This window comes from Heterodontus francisci, chromosome 11, assembly GCF_036365525.1.
Source record: "Heterodontus francisci isolate sHetFra1 chromosome 11, sHetFra1.hap1, whole genome shotgun sequence".
Taxonomy (NCBI): Eukaryota; Metazoa; Chordata; class Chondrichthyes; order Heterodontiformes; family Heterodontidae; genus Heterodontus; species Heterodontus francisci.
The window spans coordinates 28259104-28282841 of NC_090381.1; the positions used below are offsets into that span (position 1 = coordinate 28259104).

Genomic DNA, 23738 nt, shown 5'->3' on the forward strand with positions numbered 1-23738 from the left:
GAAAACAGGTGCCTTCCAGTAAGGGCTCGTTTACAAGCCAACTCCAAGAAGCCTTCTGGTGACCTCTTTTTAAAAAAAACACGAAGTTCAGCATCTCTTCAAGCTTCCAGATGAATCAATGTCTATAATTCAACTATAAGTCCTCAAAAACGCACTTTATAAAAAATAGAAGTGCTCTCGTAACAATCATCATCTGTGAAGAACTAGCCATCACCAACAGATGTTAAGGTTTATATTTTCCATTTTTCAGCTGTCGATTTTTTGACAGAACCGGAACGAGCAAGGGCATGAAATAGGTCAGAACTGTGCTCTGCCCATTTTCACATCTCAGCAATTTCCTGCTGCAAGTCCAAGGCTACGGGTGGACATTTTGTAATGACGGACTAATGGTAAAAACACATCATCTGACATATTTTACATCATTTGCACCAAAGCAACACCGAGTCCAAGAAATCCATGCCTGTCCCTGGAGTTCAGCACTGCCATGAAATTGGAGGTGTGGGGATGGGGACATTTCAGTGGTAAACACTGGAATGTCTACGTAAACAATCACGAAGCAATCTTTTATTTAGGCTTAGATGCTTTTAAAAAAAAAATTGCCAGATGGCTTTTCGGCCATGTTATGCCGCAGTAGCCCTTCAAGGCTAGCTGTCTCTAAATATGATCAAAGTGAAAACTAGCAACCCCACCAAAATTATTCAAATCTCTCTGACCCCAGAAAATTGGCTAAGTCACTTCACTGGGGGTGGAAGTGCTTTTGTCATACTTCCAATGACATTATGAGATCTAGGCTAAGATTTCAAGGTGGACAAATTATTATTCAAATAATGTTGAACTGCCTATGATATTCTTTAGCATGCTTTCTTAATACAATGTAGTATTCATCAAAACTTATTGGTGACATCTGGTTGAGAGTGCAAAGGATCACAGAATGTTACAGAGCAGAAACAAGCCCGAAGGCCCATCAAGTTTAAGCTCGTGTTTCTCTCCACATTAGCTACCTAGTTGAATCCCACTCTCTTCTCCATACTCTTCAATATGGTTCTTTTTCATGCAACACTATTATTAGAACCACAGAACCATAGAAAAATTACAGCACAGAAGGAGGCCATTCAGCCCACCGTGTCTGTGCCGGCCAAAAAAACTAGCTGCCCAATCTAATCCCACCTGCCAGCACCTGGTCCATACCCTTGGGTGACAGCGCTGTAGGTGCATGTCCAGATATCTTTTAAAAGAGTTCAGGGTTTCTGCCTCCACCACTGTTCCTGGCAGTGAATTCCAGACGCCCACCACCTTCTGGGTGAAAAGGTTTTCCTCATGTCCCCTCTAATCCTTCTACCAATCTTAACTCTGTGGCCCCTGGTAATTGACCTCCGCTAGGGGAAACAGGTCCTTCCTGTCTGCTCTATCTAGGCCCCTCATAATTTTGCACACCTCAATTAAGTCACCCCTCAGCCTCCTCTGTTCTAAAGAAAATAGCTCTAGCTGATCCAATCTTTCCTCATAGCTGCAACTTTCAAGCCCTGGCAACATAATATGATTGAATTTTACATTCAATTTGAGAGAGAAGAGTGAGTCCAAGACCAGTATTTTCAACTTAAATAAGGGCAATTATGAGGGAATGAAAGCAGAGCTAGCTAAAGTAAACTGGCAAATTAGGTTAAGGGATAGGTCAATAGAGATACATTTAAGGGGATATCTCAGAATACGCAGAATAGATACATTTCAATGAGAAAGAAAAATTCCAACCTGCCATCCATGGTTAACTAAAACAGTTAAAGATAGTATCAAACTTAAAGAAAAAGCATATAATTGCGCAAAGATGGATGGCAGGTCAGAAGATTGGACAGAATATAAAACACAGCAAAGATTGACGAAGAGATTGATAAGGAAGGTAAGATTAGAGTACAAGAGAAAGCTAGCTAGAAATATAAAGACAGATAGTTAGAGTTTCTATAGCTATTTAATAAAGAAAAGAATTAACAAAGTGAACGTTTAGTTTAGTTTGTTTAGAGATACAGCACTGAAACAGGCCCTTCGGCCCACCGAGTCTGTGCCGACCATCAACCACCCATTTATACTAATCCTACACTAATCCCATATTCCTATCACATCCCCACCTGTCCCTATATATTTCCCTACCACCTACCTATACTAGGGGCAATTTATAATGGCCAATTAACCTATCAACCTGCAAGTCTTTGGCATGTGGGAGGAAACTGGAGCACCCGGAGGAAACCCACGCAGACACAGGGAGAACTTGCAAACTCCACACAGGCAGTACCCAGAATCGAACCCAGGTCCCTGGAGCTGTGAGGCTGCGGTGCTAACCACTGCGCCACTGTGCCGCCCCGATAGAAAGTGAGTCTGGGGAATTAATAATGGATAATAAGGAGATGACAGATGAATTGAACAGGGGCGGCACAGTGGCGCAGTGGTTAGCACCGCAGCCTCACAGCTCCAGCAATCCGGGTTCAATTCTGGGTACTGCCTGTGTGGAGTTTGCAAGTTCTCCCTGTGTCTGCGTGGGTTTTCTCCGGGTGCTCCGGTTTCCTCCCACAAGACAAAAGACTTGCAGGTTGGTAGGTAAATTGGCCATTATAAATTGCCCCTAGTATAGGTAGGTGGTAGGGAAATTTAGGGACAGGTGGGGATGTGGTAGGAATGTGGGGTTAGTGTAGGATTAGTATAAATGGGTGGTTGATGGTCGGCACAGACTCGGTGGGCCGAAGGGCCTGTTTCAGTGCTGTATCTCTAAATCTAAAAGGTATTTTGCATAGGTCTTCACTACAGAGGATACAAGTAATGTCCCACAATTAGCTGTAAGTCAGGAAATGGAAGGGAGGGAGGAACTCAAGAAAATTACGATCACCAGTGAAGTGGTATTAAACAAATTGTTGGAGCTACGGGTTGACAAGTCCCCACATCCTGATGGACTTCAACCTAGGGTCTTAAAAGAAGTGGCTAGTGAGATAGTTGATGCGTTAGTTTTAATTTTCCAAAATTCCCTAGATTCAGGGACGGTTCCGCTAGACTGGAAAATAGCAAATGTAACTCTTTTATTCAAAAAGGGAGAGAGACAGAAAGTAGGAAACTACAGGCCAGTTAGCTTAACATCTGTCTGAGGGAAAATGTTAGAAGCTATTATTAAAGATGTTATAGCAGGGCACTTAAAAAAATTGAAGGTGATCTGGCAGAGTCAACATGGTTTGGTTAAAGGGAAATCAAGTTTAAACAATTTGTTGGAGTTCTTTGAGGGAATTACATGTTCTGTGGATAAAGGGGAACTGGTGGATGTATTGTACTTAGATTTCCAGAAGGCATTTGATAAGATGCCACATCAAAGGTTATTGCAAAAAATAAAAGCTCATGGTGCAGGGGATAACATATTGGCATGGATAGAAGATTGACTAGCTAACAGGAAACAGAGAGAAGATATAAATAGGTCATGGTCTGGTTGGCAAGATGTAACAAGTGGTGTGTCACAAGGATCTGTGCTGGGGCTCAACTTTTTACAATTTATATAAATGACTTAGATGAAGGGACCGAAGGTATGGTTGCCAAATTTGCTGATGACACAAAGATAGGTAGGAAAGTAGGTTGGGAAGAGGACATAAGGAGGCTACAAAGGGATATAGATAGGTTAAGTGAGTAGGCAAAAATCTGGCAGATGGAGTATGATGTGGGAAAATGCAAAGTTGTCCATTTTGGCTGGAAGAATAACAAAGAAGCATATTATCTAAATGGTGAGAGATTGCGGAGCTCTGAGATGCAGAGGGATCTGTGTGTCCTCGTGCATGAATCGCAAAAGGTTAGTATGCAGGTACAGTACATAATGAGGAAAGCAAATAGAATATTATCGTTTATCACGAGGGGAATTGAATACAAAAGTAGGGAGATTATGCTTCAGCTATATAGGGCATTGGTGAGACCACATCTGGAGTACTGTGTATAGTATTGGTGTCCCTATTTAAGGAAGGATGTAAATGTGTTGGAAGCAGTTCAAAGATAGTTTACTAGATCGATACCTGGAATGGGCAGGCTATCTTATGAGGAACGATTGGACAGGCTAGGCTTGTATCCGCTGGAATTTAGAAGAGTAAGAGGTGACTTGATTAAAACATACAAGATCCTGAGGGGTCTTGACAAGGTGGATGTGGAAAGGATGTTTCCCCTTGTGGGAGAATCTAGAAATAGGGGTCACTGTTTAAAAATAAGGGGTTGCCCATTTAAGACAGAGATGAGGAGAAATTTTTTCGCTCAGAGGGTCGTGAGTCTTTAGAACTCTCTTCTTCAAAAGGCAGTGGAAGCAGTGTATTTGAATATGTTTAAGGCAGAGGTAGATAGATTCTTGATAAGCAAGGGGTGAAAGGTTATCGAGGGTAGGTGGTAATGTGGAGAAATCAGTTCAGCCATGAACTTATTGAATGGCGGAGCAGGCTCGAGGGATTGAGTGGAATACTCCTGCTCCTTGTTCGTATGTTGGTAACATTCTTGTACATCTCTTCTGTACTCTCTCCAGAGCAATTATGTCCTTCCTGGAATGTGGTGACCAGAACTGTACGCAATACTCCAGCTGTGGCCTAACCAGCATTTTATATAATTCCAGCAATACATCCTTGCTTTTGTATTCTATACCTCGGCCTATAAAGGAAAGCATTCCATATGTCGTCTTCACCACTCTATCTACCTGTCCTGCCACCTTCAGGGACCTGTGGACATGCACTCCAAGGTCTCCCACTTCTTCTACCCCTCTCAGTATCCTCCCATTTATTGTGTATTCCCTTGATTTGTTTGCCTTCCCTAAATGCGTTACCTCACACTTATATGGATTGAATTCCATCTGCCATTTTTCCGCCCACCCAACCAAACCATTGATATCATTCTGGAGTCTACAGCTATCCTCTTCACTATCAACGACACAGCCAATTTTTGTATCATCTGCAAGTTTCCCAATCATGCCTCCCACGTTTACACACGAACATAAGAATTAGGAACAGAAGTAGGCCATTCGGCCCCTCTAGCCTGCTCCGCCATTCAATAAGGTCATGGCTGATCTCTTTGTGTCTTGAATTCCACACTCCCAACTACCCCCGATAACCATTGATTTCCTTGCCTAACAAGAATCTATCTACCCCCGCCTTAAAAATATTCAATGACCCCGCCTCCACCAACTTCTGAGGCAGAGAGTTCCAAAGTCGCACAACCCTCTGAGAGAAAAAAATTCTCCTCATCTCTGTCCTAAAAGGGCAGCCCCTAATTTTAAAACAGTGTCCCCTCGTCGTGGACTCCCCCACAAGAGGAAACATCCTCTCCACATCCATCTTGTCAAGACCTTCTTATATACTTCAATCGAGTCTCCCCTCACTCTTCTAAACTCCAGTGAAAACAAGCCCAGGTGGCACAGTAGCACAGTGGTTAGCACTGCAGCCTCACAGCTCCAGCGACCTGGGTTCGGTTCTGGATACTGCCTGTGTGGAGTATGTAAGTTCTCCCTGTGACTGCGTGGGTTTCTGCTGGGTACTCCAGTTTCCTCCTACTGCCAAAAGACTTGCAGGTTGATAGGTAATTGGCCATTGTAAATTGCCCCTAGTAATGGTAGGGAATATGGGATTAATGCAGGATTAGTATAAATGGATGGTTGATGGTTGGCACAGACTTGGTGGGCTGAAGGGCCTGTTTCAGTGCTGTATCTCTCCATGACTCTAATCAAGAAGGAGCCATAAAAGAAAGCAGAACATAGAAAATGAATGGTGAATTTCATACAGGGTGTTATATTCCAGAGAGCCAGTTGGTGAAGGTTAGAACTGGAGCCAATTTTATAAGCATTTATTTACAGTATTACACATTACAACTATACACCTCCTAACCCAACAACCACAGGACCTGATTTTCCTTCTGGGGGCCGGAAGCTGACATTGGGACTGTTTCCAGACCCCAATCACACACGCGGGGGGAAGCAGTCACATCCCCCCAGTTTTCATGGGGGTGGACTGTTAATTGGGTGGAGGGCGGGTTGGACAGCCAATTAGTGACCTTGGGGTGTCTGAAATGAGGCAGGATAGAAAGAGAGCAGGCCCAATTTAAACCCATCATAGCAGCCATTACTGTGGTTGCTGTTTTACTCAATAAATTACTGTGGTACCATCACTGATGGAGCAGGAGAGGCAGAGTGCTGGAACCAGATGCCAACCTGGAGGTCCTCCTCAAGGCACTGAGGGAGAGGAGGGAAATCCTCTTTCTAGTGTATGGCAGGAGAAGGCCACCCTCCCAGACCAAGTAGGCATGGATGAAGGAGGCATAGACAGTGAGCAGACAGTGTGGTTCAGAAGAGCTAGGTCCAGTGCCGGAACAGGTTCAATGGCCTTATTTGCTCTGACAAGGTGAGTGCAATGCCAGACCCTTAGGACAGGACTCCAGCAGCCACATCAGTTGAAGAGTCTGGGTGCATGCTGCTCCTGAACATAGAAGGAATGTGTGCCCAGGGCACTAGTGACTCCTCAATAAGACTCAGAGCCCTAGTGCTGTTGAGGTCCTGCCAACACTGTCTCATGCAGCTTCTTATGAAAATGAGTCACTGCCATTGGCCATGGAGGCCTTATCTCTCCTTTTTCCTTGCAGTAGGAATGGGCTCACAATGCCCGCAAAAGGTCACAGACAGCACCCTTCCTGCACATCATCACCAGCATGGAAGAGGGAGCCATGGAGATCGCCAGGGTCGTTGACCATCAGCAAATCAGGGAAGGCGAGATGGGCATCCCTGGTGGAAAGGGTGAATAGGAACTGGGGGCACATTGCACTCCAGCCTGTCTGACATTGGGCCAAAGACTTAGCTGCATTGAGAAACCTCAGCACTGATTTCCAAGGCTAATTCACATCATCTCTTTTTGAGTGGGATTTTTATTTGAATGAGAGGGTGGGATCAGGGGCAGGCATTTACTTAAACCTGCCCCATGAGTTGGCATGCCAGTTTTCTGATACGAAACCGGCTCCAAGTTTAAAAGCCTCCGACGGGAGCCAGAAGAGGCAAACCACCCGAACTACATAAATGGCCTGTTAAGCCTTTTAACAAGCTGGTTGTCAGCTCATTAAGGACCAATTTCCAAGGCGCAGGATCCACACAGAGTCTCAATAATGACAGGGAGGAGGAGGCAGTGACACAGTGGGGAGCAATTTAGAATGGCAGGACAACAGCAAGAGGCACTAATAAAGAGGGAAGGCTCAGAGAAGACCCTCATTCACAGGCAACTAGCTATGCTGAGTGAGAAGAATTATCTCTCATATCTTTTCATTCTTGACAAGGGAATTTGGAGGGCTGGCTCTGGCAGAGGGTTGGGGAAGGGTGGATGGGTCCTTCTGCTTATGAGTCTCATGGGTTCATGACAGATGGGGTTTCAGAAAGACTCCACATTCCAATGGAAAAGAAGGAAGGGCATAAGAGGAAATGGGATTAAGCTGCTCTGAAATGGGGAGGAAGAAGGAGGAGCAGAAGGCAACAAAGGTCATTCCCTCAGCGTAGGGTCTACCGCCAAAGGAGAAGCTGCCTGGACATGGCGGAGCCTCAGCGCCACAGAATGCTGCGACTGTCCAGACAGATGGTTGCTGACCTCTGTGCCCTCGTTGAGGGTCATCCGAGGGTTTGGAGGAACTGTCGCCATGACCTACCCGTGGCTCTAAACGTCACGGTGACCTTGCAGTTTTTTTGCAACTGGCTCCTTCCAAGGAGTAGCAGCAGACATTGGTGGCATCCTGCAGGCAGCACTACATCATTGCATCACTGAGGTGACAGATGCTCTGTTCGAGTGACAGGAGGTTTTGTCGAATTCAAGGCAGATATCAGCACTCAAGCTCAAAGGGCAGTGGAATTTGTCTCCCTCGCTGGATACCCCCAGGTGCAGGAGCTCATTGATTGCACCCATATGCCATCGAGGCACTGACTAACAGCGGGGTGATTCCTGAATAAATGTTAAGCTGGTATGTGACTACAGCAAGCGCTTATGCAGATGTGTGCACGCTATCCTGGAAGCTGCCATGATGCCTTTATCCTTCAGCAATCGCAGGTGCCACAGCTCTTTTAGGAGCCATCGGAAATGTGAAGATGGATGTTAGTGGATGAAGTTCATCCCTTATAGAGATGGCTGATGATTCTAGTGCATCACTCTCTACAGAGGCTAAGAGACACTAAGGGTCAGGCAGCACCCTCCAGTACATTCCCTCAAGGGTCTTGCACTTTGTGGTGGTCTGCTGAGCCCTCCATTACATGGCCCTCCAGACAGGTGCGGACTTTGAGGAGGAAGAAGCACTGGAACAGCACATCTGGTAGGAGGAAGAAGAGGAGGAGGAAGACGAGGAGGAGGAAATGGCTGAAGGAAAACTGAAGAGCGGTCCCCATGCTTTGCAGGGATGTGGCAGGCTCAGGAGATGGAGTGTTCATCAGGTTGGCAGGGATGTCAGGGCCACTCTGATGCAGAGACTTTTGACCTGAGCGACTCTCAGACTGCAGGACATTTGGAGAGCAGAGTCTGCTCCATTTGAGTGAGAGCAATCATCACATAGCAGCAAAAGTCAGCAACCTTCCAATGGCACAAACACTGCAAGACTCCAGAGTCCTCACCTGAAACACTCTTCCCCACAACACTCCATTGCTTTGCCGCTCTGTCAACCCTTATTTCCCATTCTCCCGCGTCTTGCTATGATGAATCAGAAACATACAGGTATGCCTAGTGCAACAACATGCCCAGTGCTTTATTGCTTGACAGTATGCTGTCATATATAACAGACACACCCAAGTGACCCACAAAGTGACATTACCGACATGGTGGCCTGCACTCAAGGCCACTCCTACAAGTTGCTCCACCTCTGGCTGAGGATGAGGTAGAGGCAGTCCCTTGCATGCCTGGCAGGGACTGAGATGCCAGCGGTGGTTGGTCTTGGTGTGGAGGTGCTGGTGGGGAGCACCTCCGACTTTCCAGCACTTTCTATTTTTATTTCAGATTTCCAGCATCCACAGTATTTTGCTTTTAATTTACCTCCAATGTCTGCTGCACCAGCAATGTTGGGGGGTGGCGGGGGGCAGCCTCTGTCACAGAGTATAACTCTACAGATGCTTCCTCCATTGGAGGGGTCATGGAGGTGGCTGATGATGATGCAGCCCCGTGAGGGGTGACCTTCTCATCACCATCAGTTGCCTCCTCAGCTTTTTCATGGCGCCCTTGATCGCTAAAGGTGAGCATCAGCTGGGGTGTAGCTGGCATCCGCTCCATGCTTCTTTTTCACTATTTATGCCACTGACCGGTCACTGCTACAGACTGTGCATCCTGTGCAAGTCAGTGGGCTGTTCCTGCATCCACTCTGAGTGAGGAAGACTATGGCTGTCCAAGAGGTTGGCCTCTCTCTCAATGGAGCAACACATGCACTTAAATCACCGAGGCACTGTGGACTATACGAGATGAATGTATTCCTCCATTCTCATCCCCTAACTCCACAGAATCTCAAGTAACTCTGCTCACCTTGTCAGACCTAAGCAGGTCATTGAAACGTTTTCTGCACTAGACCCAGTTCCTCCTCATCATTCCTCTGCTGCTGGTCTTGTGAGACACCTCCAGCCATCCCTTCTTGGTGAGTCTTGTAGGCTTTCTTGTGCTGCTGACAGGAAACAGAGTGCTTCTCCATGCTGTCACCACCTCGAGTAGCATCTCAAGTGAGGTATTAGCAAAATGAGGGGCTGCCCTAGCACAGGGGGCCTCCTAGCCCACTGCCCTCTGCTCAGCTCCTCCTTGCATCCTGGAGATGAAGGGCCCTTTAAATTGGGCCCACTGCTACCTCTCACCCGCCTCCTTCATACATCTGCCACCGCTAATTGGACATTGAATGCAACTCTAGGCCGATTAACTCTTACCATTTTAAAATTGCAACCCGTGCGTGTTGCCGCAGCAGTGCAAGGTCAGGACCCAGAAATGACTGTGACATCGGGGAAATGACTGTGACGTTGAGGGAACAACTGTGACATCGGGGTTCCAAACCCAGAATTGAAATCCAGCTCCTTGTGTCTCCTGTGGGTTCTGACATTGAGGTGCAAAGACTGATTCCTGCACCCTCACCGGGCCAAGTGCTGCAAGACCACACCACAGAACAAGTACTGTCACACCTTACAGGTGCACTCTCCACCACACAGATACAGTCACCTCAGTGAGTCCTCGTGTGCACATAGATACGGTGGCACTGGGTGATGAACACATTACAAGTGAGCAGGAGGAGGTGACAGAAGCAGAGGCAGCTGTGGGAAGTACCCTTCGGAGGATGGAGGTTAGTCATAGCCCTGCTCAGCCAGGCAGGGCCTCAGAAGTCACAGGAAAGGAGGTTCTACTTAGATCAGGAGCAACGGATGTGCTCTCACATGTCAGAGCCCCTGAGGCAGTGCGGGGTCATAATATGAGAATGGAGGATCCATTCAGCTCATGTGCACCAATATGGTTCAGGGCTTTGGATGCATAAGCTCCTGCATTGAGAGAGTGGCCAGCCTCATGGACAGCCTTATGTGGCAGCACATGGAGTACATGCAGGAACTGCATGCTGACATTCATAATACATGCCACACTATGTATCCTTAACCAGTCAGTGGCGCTGATGGCACAGAGATGTTTGGAAGGGATGCTAGTTGCACCCCAACTGAGGGTCCTCTCTAGCCATCTGGAGCGGATGCCAAGGACTGAGGCAGACACTGAGGACAAAGAAGGTACCACCCCTCACAGGGTGCCATCACCATCATCGGTCTCCATGACCCCTCTGAGGGAGCATCTGTGCAGTAGGGCCCAATGTCGGAGGCTGCCCTAGCAATGACACAAATGCAGCAGCCTCTGGAGGTGCTCCCACTGACACCTCCATGATGAGGATGCCTGCCAGGTGCATCTCAGCCGCAGGCAGAGACAGGTAAGCAGGCTGTCTCCACCTCCTCCGAGGCCACAAGGGGAGCACCATGTAGAAGTGGCCGTGAGGGGAGGCCTCCACATTGTGCAGCTGTAACAGTGCACTTTTGTCTTTTGGAGCACCATATAAATATTGACACATGTGAGCTTCCTTTTAACAATGGCGGGACAAGAAAAGAGAGATGAAGTGGTGAAGGGGAATAAGGGTCTGTGACTGGTCACAGTGGAACCTCTGGGCAGATGTGCATCCTTCATTGGCGGTAAGAGTTGAGCTGTTTCAAGCTGTGTCTTCAATAGAAGTGTTCTCACAGGCAGCTCAAAGTGAGTTTCAGACCATGCTGTCCCTCCTGGGTCAGAAGAGCTTAGCTGCAACGAGCCTGAATCAGATGACCCATGACATTAATGGCACAGTGACAAGACCCTTGAGGCAAGCACTGGGTCCGGCCACCACCTTGGCAGCTGGGGCACCTTTGTGTTCTGCATCTTCCTCCTCCTCTGCCTCTTCCATGTCCTGCTCCTCCTCTTCCTCCGATGAGCTGTGTCTTTCCAGGACCTCACTCTTTTTAAGGTCTGCACCTCTCTGGAGGGCCATGTTATGGAGTGTGTACCACAATGCACAAGACCCTTAAAGGACTGTATTGCACGGTGCCACCCAATTAGTCTAGGCACCGGAAATGCAACTCCAGAAGCCCGATGGCCTGCTCAATGGTTGTCCTACTGAGCAGATGGCTCTGGTTGTCTCGGCTTCTCATTGGGGTAAGTAGCCATTTCATCAAGGGATATCCCTTATCTCCTACAATCCATCCATGGAGTTTGGGGGGAGGGGGGTGGTGGAATGAAGAGCTGTGGTAGCCTGGACTGCCAGAGGATGAAGGGGTCAAGGCAGTTGCCAGGAAAGTAAGTGCACACATGCAGGAAGCTTTTGTTGTGGTCGCACACCAGCTGAATGTTGAAGGAGTGGAAGCCCTTCCTGTTGTTGAATCTCACTGGGCCTCAGTCAGTGCCTTGATGGCCGCATGGGTGCAATCAATGATGCTCTGTAACTGGAGGAATCCAGCAATGGAGGGAAAACCCACTGCCCTCTGTGCCTGCGAGGTCCCATCTGTCTCAAATTGTATGTACTAATTAGATTTTGCAAAAAGGGCATCAGTGACCTGTGAGATGTAGCGGTCTGCAGCCGCTTGTGAAATGCCACCAAAGTCCACAGCTGATCCTTAGAAGGAGCCAGAGGTGAACACACTGAGTGATGTGCTTAATATAAAATACTTAAGCTTACAATAACCTGCTTATTTATACAGATATGATAGACATTTACTCAGTGCAAGATTCCATTGTTATTAATTACCAATAAGGAAAGATTGAGTAGGGAAGGCCTGTATTCTCTAGAATTTAGAAGAATGAAAGATGATCTCATTAAAACATACAAGATTCTGAAAGGGCATGACAGGGTAGATGCTAGGAGGATGTTTCCCCTGGCTGGGGAGACAAAAACTAGGGGTCACAGTCTCAGAATAACAGGTTGGCCATTTAGGACTGAGATGAGGAGAAACATCTTCACTCAAAGGGTTGTGAATCTTTGGAATTCTCGATTCCAGACAGCTGTGGATGCTCAGTCATTGAGTACATTCAAGACAGAGATCGATAGATTTTTGGATACTAAGGGAAGAAAGGGATATGGGGATAGTGCGGAAAGCTGGAGTTGAAGTAGAGATGAGCCATGATTTTATTGAATGGTGGAGCAGGTACCTAGGACCAAATCATTGAATCCCGCTCCTATTTCTTATGTTCTTAAAAGACAGGAAATGTGTTGTGAATAAATGTACAGGTTCTTATTGTTGGTGATAGCCTGCATGTGAACGTTGAGCCAGCTGATAATCAGACCAAGAAACTGTAACACTTGTAACTCAGAGCAGCTGAGATATCATATCCTAATAGGTTATGATCACAATTCTGACACCACTATATAAATCTCACTAATATTCTAGGCTTTAGGCCGCAAATCTTCCAAGATAGAAATGAAGGGCCTACCAATTTTTGGTTAGGTTTAGTCTGCAATGAGCACCTTTGGCTCTTCGTCATGTTTTCTTTTTAGCATCTGGCAGGGGTGAACAATGTGCAGAGTGAAAAGGTCCAATAGTCAGATAATTGTTGGCCATTAAAGGGGTTATTAGAAAATCTGTGGTCTCTGTTTGATCATGCAGGTGATTCTGGATATTGAGTCATCTCGTGATGCAGAAGCCACTTGCGGCATTAAATCATCTCACAATGGCACCTTAACCAAGATCAGAAATCAAACCCAATACAGTTCTGGCCTTCATAATGTGATCTATTTGCTGCAATTTTCAGTTAGACTTCCTGGAATGTGTAAACTCATCTGACCCTCATACAGCCAGAACGAGTTAGGATCACAGTGATGCCATTCTGTGAGCATCCTCTGAGGTTGGTTCAGTTAACTCACCTGGAGGAGGATGCGGTTTAATTCAACCTTATCCTGAGCTAAGCCTTCATTGAGCGCGCTCATCTTGGCAAGAGAGTCCCTCAGGGCATCTTCTTCGGTCTTCAGCTTGCTCAAGGACAACTCTAGGTCTGCACTTGTCATCTCAGCCTGCAAGATCAAAAAGGGGAGAACATCCAAGAGAAGAGATGCATTAACAGGAAAAAGAACAGCAAACCACACAGAAATTTATACAGATAACAAATACAATCATGTACAGCCACAAAGGCACAAGGAGGAACCAATATATTTTAAAAATCCATTACAAGCACACAAAGAACAACAATTAATTTTACCCCAACAGAGTGATGGAGCAAAAATACAGCTACACATTGTGAAATGGACAAGAAGTTGTTATAATCTATTGAAGCTGAAACTGTTGAAAATTCAATAAAATGACTTCATACGTTCTTCGTGTCTTGATTGGGAGGCATCACGAGCTTTGGTGGCTCCTAATGTGGGGAGGAGGGGAATGAGAAATCTTTTGGGAAACATTATCCTGATCAATCATTTGTTTCTCTCTGACAGTGGACTAGAAGAAAATTGTGTGGCCGTTCTCTCGGCTGCACGCCAAGGCAGGGAGCGGAAGTAAGAAAGGAACAAAAGACCAAATATAAGAACGGACATGTTTCCTAAATAGTTTCATAAAAATAGACTGAAACTTTTCCAAATGCCCCCATAAAATAAAAGGACCAAACTTAACCAGACCCCACCCCCACCCCCCCCCAACACATAAAAAGAAATGTACCCACAAGTCCTATAAAATGTGGCAGGCCCAGGTTTATTGAAATAACCCACAAAACTAGGAGAAAAACTAACCAAATGCAATGCCCCCATAAAATAGCAGGAATAATCTAAAGGAATAATCTTCCTTAATAATAAAGTTGTTATTGGACTATATGCATATGGATTCCAATATTTAAACTATCCAACATTTTACTACATCAACAAGGGAGTATGACCATATTAAAGGGAGCTCATATCAGTGGCCAACATCCCAGTAAAATAAACAAAATGACTCACTAAATTGAACAATAATCTAAAGAGGAGCTAATCCAGGGGTTCAGAAACTGAATCCATGACAAGAATGCCCTGATGAAGTGGAAATAAATTAAGATGCAGCACTCATAATTCAGGTGGATCAGAGATGGTGAGCATCAGGTCAACCACCAATAGCACTGTGCAGTCAATCTACCCAGAATGTCCCCTTAAGGTCTCAGATGCTACCGCTTATAATTAATTGTTTTCATCATTCTTATCCTTGACTCCCAGGATCATTCTAACTTGCTGTCAAGATGGTGTAAAGCTAGGAGATAGATTCTGTGACTTTCACTGTATTGCAATCCTCAAGTGGCCATGCAACTGCGCAAGCATTCTATTCTAATGTCTGAAAGGTATCCTTCTCACCTTATGCCCTTTATTTGTTGGGTTCTCACACTCCTTGCCGCATACCTTGCAGAGAGTCTCAATCAACCCTCCCTTCTCATTCCATGCCCTGAATTTCTTGGGTTCTCACACTCTACCACATACCTTGCTGAGAGCCTCAGCCAGGTCTGCCTTCTCATTCTGTAGCACCTCCTTCTCCAGCGTAGCTTTGTTCAGGGCTTCCTTAACAATGACCAACTCTTTTCTCAAATTTGAGTTCTTGACTTCCATTATCTCCAATGCCTTCTGCCTGTAAGAACACAAATGCTGACATCCACACGACAATAAAGAAAGTCATAAGAGGAGAAACGTCTTAATATCCCACTAAATAACAACGTACCGATGCCTTGTCATCCTGGTTTGTGTTTGGTAAACTAAATCATGACCCATTTTTACTGAAGAAATGTTTTGAACTTAATCACAGATTGACAAGACACCTTATTTTTAACCCCTCTACCTCTAAATTAATAGCTTAAAATAAAACTTGCAGTTATGTAGGCCTCCCAAAGCACTTTACAGCCGATTAAATAACTTTGAAGTATAATAACTGTTGCCATGTAGGAAATGTGGCAACTAATTTGTATACAGCAAGGTCCAAAAAACAGCAATGTGATAATGACCAGATAATCTGTTTTAGTGTTGTTTGTTAAGGGATAAATACTGGCCAGGATATCAGGAGAACTCCCCTGCTAAAAGGCATTAAGGTGGACTAAAAGGCATTAAGGTGGACAAGTCCCCAGGTCCAGATGGGATCTATCCCAGGTTACTGAGGGAAGCGAGAGAGGAAATAGCTGGGGCCTTAACAGATATCTTTGCAGCATCCTTAAACACGGGTGAGGTCCCGGAGGACTGGAGAATTGCTAATGTTGTCCCCTTGTTTAAGAAGGGTAGCAGGGAAAATCCAGGTAATTATAGACCGGTGAGCCTGACGTCAGTGGTAGGGAAGCTGCTGGAGAAGATACTGAGGGATAGGATCTATTCCCATTTGGAAGAAAATGGGCTTATCAGTGATAGGCAACATGGTTTTGTGCAGGGAAGGTCATGTCTTACCAACTTAATAGAATTCTTTGAGGAAGTGACAAAGTTGATTGATGAGGGAAGGGCTGTAGATGTCATATATATGGACTTCAGTAAGGTGTTTGATAAGGTTCCCCATGGTAGGCTGATGGAGAAAGTGAAGTCGCATAGGATCCAGGGTGTACTAGCTAGATGGATAAAGAACTGGCTGGGCAACAGGAGACAGAGAGTAGCAGTGGAAGGGAGTTTCTCAAAATGGAGACGTGTGACCAGTGGTGTTCCATAGGGATCCGTGCTGGGACCACTGTTGTTTGTGATATACATAAATGATTTGGAGGAAAGATAGGTGGTCTGATTAGCAAGTTTGCAGACGACACTGAGATTGGCAGAGTAGCAGATAGTGAAAGGGGCTGTCAGAGAATACAGCAGAATATAGATAGATTGGCGAGTTGGGCAGAGAAATGGCAGATGGAGTTCAATCAGGGCAAATGCGAGGTGATGCATTTTGGAAGATCCAATTCAAGAGTGAACTATACAGTAAATGGAAAAGTCCTGGGGAAAATTGATGTACAGAGAGATTTGGGTGTTCAGGTCCATTGTTCCCTGAAGGTGGCAACACAGGTCAATAGAATGGTCAAGAAGGCATATGGCTAGCTTTCCTTCATCGGACGGGGTATTGAGTACAAGAGTTGGCAGGATATGCGTGGAAAGTTCTTTACGCAGAGGGTGGTGGGTGCCTGGAACGCGTTGCCAGCGGAGGTGGTAGATGCGAGCACGATAGCGTCTTTTAAGATGTATCTAGACAGATACATGAATGGGCAGGAAGCAAAGAGATACAGACCCTTAGAAAATAGGCGACATGTTTAGATAGAGGATCTGGATCGGCGCAGGCTTGGAGGGCCGGGGGGATGTTCCTGTGCTGTAATTTTCTTTGTTCTTTTCTTCAAAATAGTATCACGGGATCTTTTACGGCCAGCTCTGTGGATGAACGGGCTTCGGCTTCACGCTTTGTCCAGAAGATGACACCTCCAACAGTGCTGCACTCCCTCAGTACTGCACTGAAGTGTCAGCCTAGTTTATGTAGTTTATTCCCCTGGTGGACTGGCAAATGCCCAATACAGGACTGAGCCATCCAGGTTAGGCAGGTCCCAGCTCTGGTTTCTGCTGAGTTAGTTAATGAGAGGAAGACAGTAAAAGTGAGACAACAGGGCTCGGTCCCCAGGGCTAGTGAGCAGGGAACAAAAATCAGCCAAAACCCAGCTCCTGGTTACTAATTAGGGAGCACTCTGAGAAATGCAAGCACGTGGGATGTCAGACAAGGACAAGATTAGATTAGATTAGAGATACAGCACTGAAACAGGCCCTTCGGCCCACCGAGTCTGTGCCGAACATCAACCACCCATTTATACTAATCCTACACTAATCCCATATTCCCACCAAACATCCCCACCTGTTCCTATATTTCCCTACCACCTACCTATACTAGTGACAATTTATAATGGCCAATTTACCTATCAACCTCAGACAAGTTCAGGCTTAGATGTGACAAGCCTATTCACACTTAAGTTGATTATTCCTGCAGCATTGCTGACATGCCAGAGTTGCAGTGGGGCAGAACAATGTTCTAGGGGGTGACCCCATCCCAAATCCTGGGGGCTGTGCCATGGAATCACAGAGCACAGAAGGAGACCATTGTGATGTGCCAGTTCTTTGTAAGAGCTTTCCAATTACTCTCACTCCTCTACTCTTTCCCCATAACCCTGCATTTTTTTTATTTTCATGGATTTATCCAATTCCTTTTTGAAAGTTACTATTGAATCTGCTTCCACCACCCTTTCAGACAGTGCATTCCACATCATTATAACTCACTGTGCAATTTTTTCCCCTCATTTCCCCTTTGGTTCATCTGCCAATTATCTTAAATCTGTGCCCTCTGGCTACTGACCATCCCACCAGTGGAAATAGTTTTTCCTTAATTACTCTATCAAAACCTTTCATAATTTTGAACACATCTATTAAATCTCCCCTTAACTTTCTTTGCTCTACAGAGAATAAAACCAACTTCTCGAGTCTCCCCAGATAACATGAAGTCCTTCATGCCTGGTACCATTCTAATAAACCTCCTCTGTCACCTCCCAATGGCCTTGACATCCGTTCTAAAGGGTGGTACCCAAAATTGAGACCTAACCAGTGGTTTATAAACGTTAGCATAACTTCCTTGTTTTTGTTCTCTATTCCTGCATGAAAAAACAAAGTTTTCACATACTTTTTTAACAGTCTTCAGAACTTGTCCTGCCATCTTAAAAGATTTGTGTACATACACACCTAAGTCTCTCTGTTCCTCCACCCCCTTTAAAATTGTGCCATTTAGTTCATATTGCCTCTCCTCATTTTCTTGCCAAAATGTATCACGATAAACTTCTCTGCATTAAGTTTCATCTTTCATGTGTCTGCCCATTTCACCATTCTTGATATCCTCCTGCAGTCTGCTACTATCCTGCTCATTGTTTACTACATTTCCAAGCTTCATATCATCTGCAAACTTTGAAATTACGCCCTGTATAACCAAGTCCAGGTCATTAATATATATCAAAAAGAGCAGTGGTCCAAATATCAACCGCTGGGGAATATCATTGTACACTTACTTTCAACCAGAAAAACAACAATTCGCCAGTGTTCTTTGCTTTCTGTTCTTTAATCAAATTTGTATCCATCTGCCCCTTTATTTCCATGGGCTTTAATTTTGCCATCCAGTCTATTATGTGGTATTTTATCAAGTGCCTTTTGAAAGTCCTTCTACACTACATCAACTGCAGTGCCCTCATCAACCCTCTGCAGTATTTCATCAAAGAACTTGATCAAGTTAGTCAAACACAATTTGCCTTTACCAAATCTGCGTAACTTTCATTCTGGATGATTGTTTTTAAAAGTTTCCCCACCACTGACATTAAGCAGATGGGCCTGTAGTTGCACAGTTTATTTCTCTCCCCTTTTTAAATCAGGGATGTAATATTTGCAATCCGTCCTTGTTCTGGAACCACCCCCATATCCGAGGAGGATTCGAAGATTGTGGCCAGAGCCTCACAATTTTCACTCTTTCTTCCTGAGTAACCTAGGATGCATCCCATCTGAACTGGGTGACTTTTCTACTTTGATGACTGCCAAACCTTTACATACTTCCTCTCTATCTATTTTTATCCTATTATATCATTAATGCCTCTTCCTTTTTTGCTAAATTGGCAGCATCCTCTTCTCTAGTGAAGACAAAAGCAAAGTACTTATTCAGCTAGCCTTTTCAACACTTCCCCCTGCTCTCATGCTCACATCTCTGTCCGGGGATTGCTGCAGTGTTCCAGTGAACATCAATACAAGCTCGAGGAACAGCATCTCATTTACCGATTAGGTACGCTACAGCCTGCCGGACTGAACATTGAGTTCAATAATTTCAGAGCGTGACGGGCCCCGCACTACTTTTATTTTTAGTTCTTTTTTCTTTTTTATATTTTTTTGGGTGTTTATATTATTTCATTTCATCTTAGTTTGTTCAGTTTGCTTACCCACTTTTTTTTTCATGTTTGTTCTTGCTGCTGTTCAATTTTCAACCCGTTAACACCCGATCTGTACTAATGCTTTGTCTTTCAACACACCATTAACATATTGTTTACCTTTGCTCCATGACCTTCTGGTCAGCTATTCTGTGACCTTGTCCTATCTACGCCTTCTCCTTTGTTATCTCTTGCCCCACCCCTACTTTACTTGCTTATAACCTTTCACATTTCTAATATTTGCCATTTCTGAAGAAGGGTCACTGACCTGAAACGTTAACTCTGCTTCTCTCTCCACAGATGCTGCCAGACCTGCTGAGTATTTCCAGCATTTTTTGTTTTTATTTCAGATTTCCAGCATCTGCAGTATTTTGCTTTTATTTTAGTGTTTAATTCACTGCCACTTCTCTTCCAGGAATGCCTACCTTGAAGAAGTTATGCTCTTCTCTCCGACGGGATTTTCGTTTGTCTCTTTTACCTTGTTTACCTTCATTGCTTTCTATTTCCCTCCTGGTGTTTGATAAAGTATCTACCAAAACTCGTTTTCACAGCCACATCTCCTTCCTCAGTGACTGTCTCCGGCTCTGACTTATTCCACGTGGATTCCAACTTTAGTTTCACCCATTATGTTTTGAATCCACCCAGGATTACAGATATCTCCGAGAAATACAACATTCCTCGGACTGCTATTCTTGCCGCATTGAGATCCACACTCAGTGCCATGCACCGCCACATCTACACACTGGACCTATCTCTCTAGCAGCACCGCCTCACCTTATCTCAAAGCTGTTCTACTCCGCAGTTTCATTTCATCCTTCGTCTCATCTGATGCATTAACAATAAACTTTTTTTCTTCTTTTCAGATGTCAAGGAACGCAAGCTCCAGCAGCTGATGAGGACTAATGCCCCTCTAGATCCCTCTTCCCCTTCACTTCCCTCTGACCCCACGCCTTCTGATCTGACCCCTTGCTGTGTATTCACTATACCCTCTGATCTCCCCGTCTGACACTGAACGTTCTGTACTCATCAAAGGTCTCAGTTTTATCCCCTTACGTCTCCACCTCAATGAATTTCACGCTCGGCACAACGTTGAGCTCTTCTTCCATCGCCTCCACCTCTGGGCTCACTTCTTTGACCAGGAGTCCTCCCCCCGACCAGCAGATTCAGCTCTCCTCCAGCATTCTCCTTCTACCTGGAGCCCTTCCCCTGGCCTCTTACCCGCTCTTGATCTTTTCATTAAAAACTGTCGGCGAGACATTGGTCGTCTCAATTTCTCTGCCCCCCTCACTAACTCTAACCTGTCCCCCTCTGAACTTGAGGCACTCCGTTCTCTCAGGTCTAACCCCGAGCTGGTCATCAAACCTGCAGACAAGGGTGGTGCTGTTGTTGTATGGTGCACCGATCTCTACCTTGCAGAGGCTTAGCGCCAACTCTCAGACACTTCTTCCTACCTCCCCCTGGACCATGACCCCACCACCGACAATCAAGCTACTGTCCACAGGACTGTGACTGCTTCCAACCTCATAGTCCCACAACCCCAGACAGCCCGCTTCTACCTCCTTCCCAAAATCCCACAAACAGGACTGTCCCAGCAGACCCATTGTGTCAGCTTGCTCCTGCCCCACTGAACTTATTTCTTCCTATCTTGACTCTACCTTTTCTCCGCTCATCCAGTCTCTTCCCACCTACATCCGTGACTCTTCTGATGCCCTACGATATTTTGACAATTTCCAGTTTCCTGGTGCTAGCCGCCTCCTCTTCACTATGGACATCCAATCTCTCTACACCTCCATCCCCCACCAGGACGGTCTGAGGGCTCACTGCTTCTTCCTTGAACAGAGGCCCAACCAGTCCCCATCCACCACCACCCTCCTCCGCCTGACTGAACTTGTTCTCACATTGAATAACTTCTCCTTCAACTTCACTCACTTCCTTCAGGTAAAAGGTGTTGCTATGGGTACCCTCATGGGTCCGAGTTATGCCTGTCTTTTTGTGGGATATGTCGAACATTCCTTGTTCCAGTCCTACTCAGGCCCCCTCCCCCAACTCTTTTTCCAGTACATTGATGACTGTATCGGTGCCGTTTCCTGCTCCCGCCCCGAACTGGAAAACTTTATTAACTTTGCTTCTAATTACCACCCTTCTCTCACCTTTACATGGTCCATCCCCAACACTTCCCTTCCCTTCCTCGACTTCTCTGTCTCCATGTCTGGGGATAGGTTGTCTACTAATATCGTGGGAGTCAGTGGCCAGTGATCGCTAGAGCTGGCGGGCAGCCATAAAGGCGGGGTTAAATTGTGGCGAGTCGAACAGACTTAGCAGTTGGCAGGAAAAAAGACAGAGGCACAAGGGGAGAGCCAACTGTCTAACAGCCCCGACAACCAATTCTATCTGCAGCACCTGTGGAAGAGTCTGTCACTCTAGAATTAGCCTTTATAGCTCTCCAGACGCTGCTTCACAAACACTGACCACCTCCAGGCGCTTACCCATTGTCTCTTGAGACAAGGAGGACAAAGAAGAAAAAGAATATCCATTATAAGCCCACTGACTCCCACAGCTACCTCGACTACACTTCTTCACACCCTGCCTCCTGTAAGGACTCCATTCCATTCTCCCAGTTTCTCCGTCTCCGTCGCATCTGCTCTGATGATGCTACCTTCTATGACAGCGCTTCTGATAAGTCTTCCTTTTTCCTCAACCGAGGATTCCCCTTCACTGTGGTTGACACGGCCTTCAACCATGTCCGGCCCATTTCCTGCACCTCTACCCTCACCCCTTCCCCTCCCTCCCAGAACCATGACAGGGTTCCCCTTGTCCTCACTTTCCACCCCATCAGCCTCCATCTCCAAAGGATCAACCTCTGCCATGTCCTCTGCCTCCACAAGAAAATCTTCTTTTTGTTCCATAATCTGTCCCACCCTTCCTTTGACTACTCTTTAACTATGTGTTTATAAATTACTTTTGGGTTCCCTTTTCTGTTGGTCCTGTTACGGCCAAGTCAAGTGAGGAGGGGAGTCACAGTTGCTCCTCTTGCCCTTCCTCATATTTGACTGCAACAGGATTTATTCCTTTGTAAACAGTGCTTGTGCTTACCACCTCTGTGAGTGTTTTACCTTTTACCTTCATTGTGATCATGAAAGAACCAATCGGACAGGTTTTCTTGAGTGTAAACAAGTAAGAGGTAAGTTTATTATACTTAACAATCTAACCCAAATTTAAAAATAATTTTTAAAAATGCTATACATTCACACAAGAATCACACGCACACAAATAGATTACAGAGGGAAAAACAGATTTGGTGGTTGGATTACAGTCCAGAATACACGGAACTTAAATACTCAGTCTGTGGAGTGGATGATTCGGTAGTCCTTGGATGAAGCTGCATTCCTGAGGTCCTTGGTTGCTCAAAGTGCACTTTGTGTTTGGCATACTTTGCTCAGGAATTTCTAGGAGGCAGAATTATGGTTGGCTCTCTTCTCCTGGTAACAGTCTCTGGGCTTGGAGGGTCCACAGATACAGACGGTATTCAAAGAACAAAGAACAGTACAGGAACAGGCCATTCGGCCCTCCAAGCCTGCGCCGATCTTCATGCCTGCCTAAACTAAAACCTTCTGCACTTCCGGGGTCTGTATCCCTCTATTCCCATCCTATTCCTGTTTTTGTCAAGATGCCTCTTAAACATCTCTATGGAACCTGCTTCCACCACCTCCCCTGGCAGCAAGTTCCAGGCACTCACCACCCTCTGTGTAAAGAACTTACCTGGCACATCCCCTCTAAACTTTGCCCCTCTCACCTTAAACCTATGTCCCCTAGTAACTGACTCTTCCACCCTGGGTAAAAGCTTCTGACTATCCACTCTGTCCATGCCGCTCATAACTTTGTAAACCTCTATCATGTCGCCCCTCCACCTTCGTCATTCCAGTGAAAACAATCTGAGTTTATCCAACCTCTCCTCATAGATAATGCCCTCCAGACCTGGCAACATCTTGGTAAACCTCTTCTGTACCCTCCCCAAAGCCTCCACGTCCTTCTGGTCATGTGGCGACCAGAATTGCACGCAATATTCTAAGTGTGGCCGAACTAAAGTCCTGTACAGCAGCAGCATGACTTGCCTATTTTTATACTCTATGCCCCGACCGATGAAGGCAAGCATGCCGTATGCCTTCTTGACTACCTTATCCACCTGCGTTGCCACTTTCAGTGACCTGTGGACCTGTACGCCCAGATCTCTCTGCCTGTCAATACTCCTAACGGTTCTGACATTTACTGTATACATCCCACCTGCATTAGACCTTCCAAAAATGCATTATCTCACACTTGTCCGGATTAAAC

General features: G+C 45.7%; 1 protein-coding gene across 2 annotated transcripts in view; it reads right to left on the bottom strand.

The window, feature by feature from the left end:
- Positions 1-23738, bottom strand: part of crocc2 (ciliary rootlet coiled-coil, rootletin family member 2) — a 490923-nt gene that overhangs the window by 209852 nt on the left and 257333 nt on the right. For both annotated transcript variants that reach the window (XM_068041847.1, XM_068041848.1), the window contains 2 exons: positions 14950-15094; positions 13384-13530 (listed from right to left, as the gene is read on the bottom strand). In XM_068041847.1, the coding sequence (XP_067897948.1) occupies positions 13384-13530; positions 14950-15094 (292 nt within the window). The remainder of the gene's footprint in view (positions 1-13383; positions 13531-14949; positions 15095-23738) is intronic.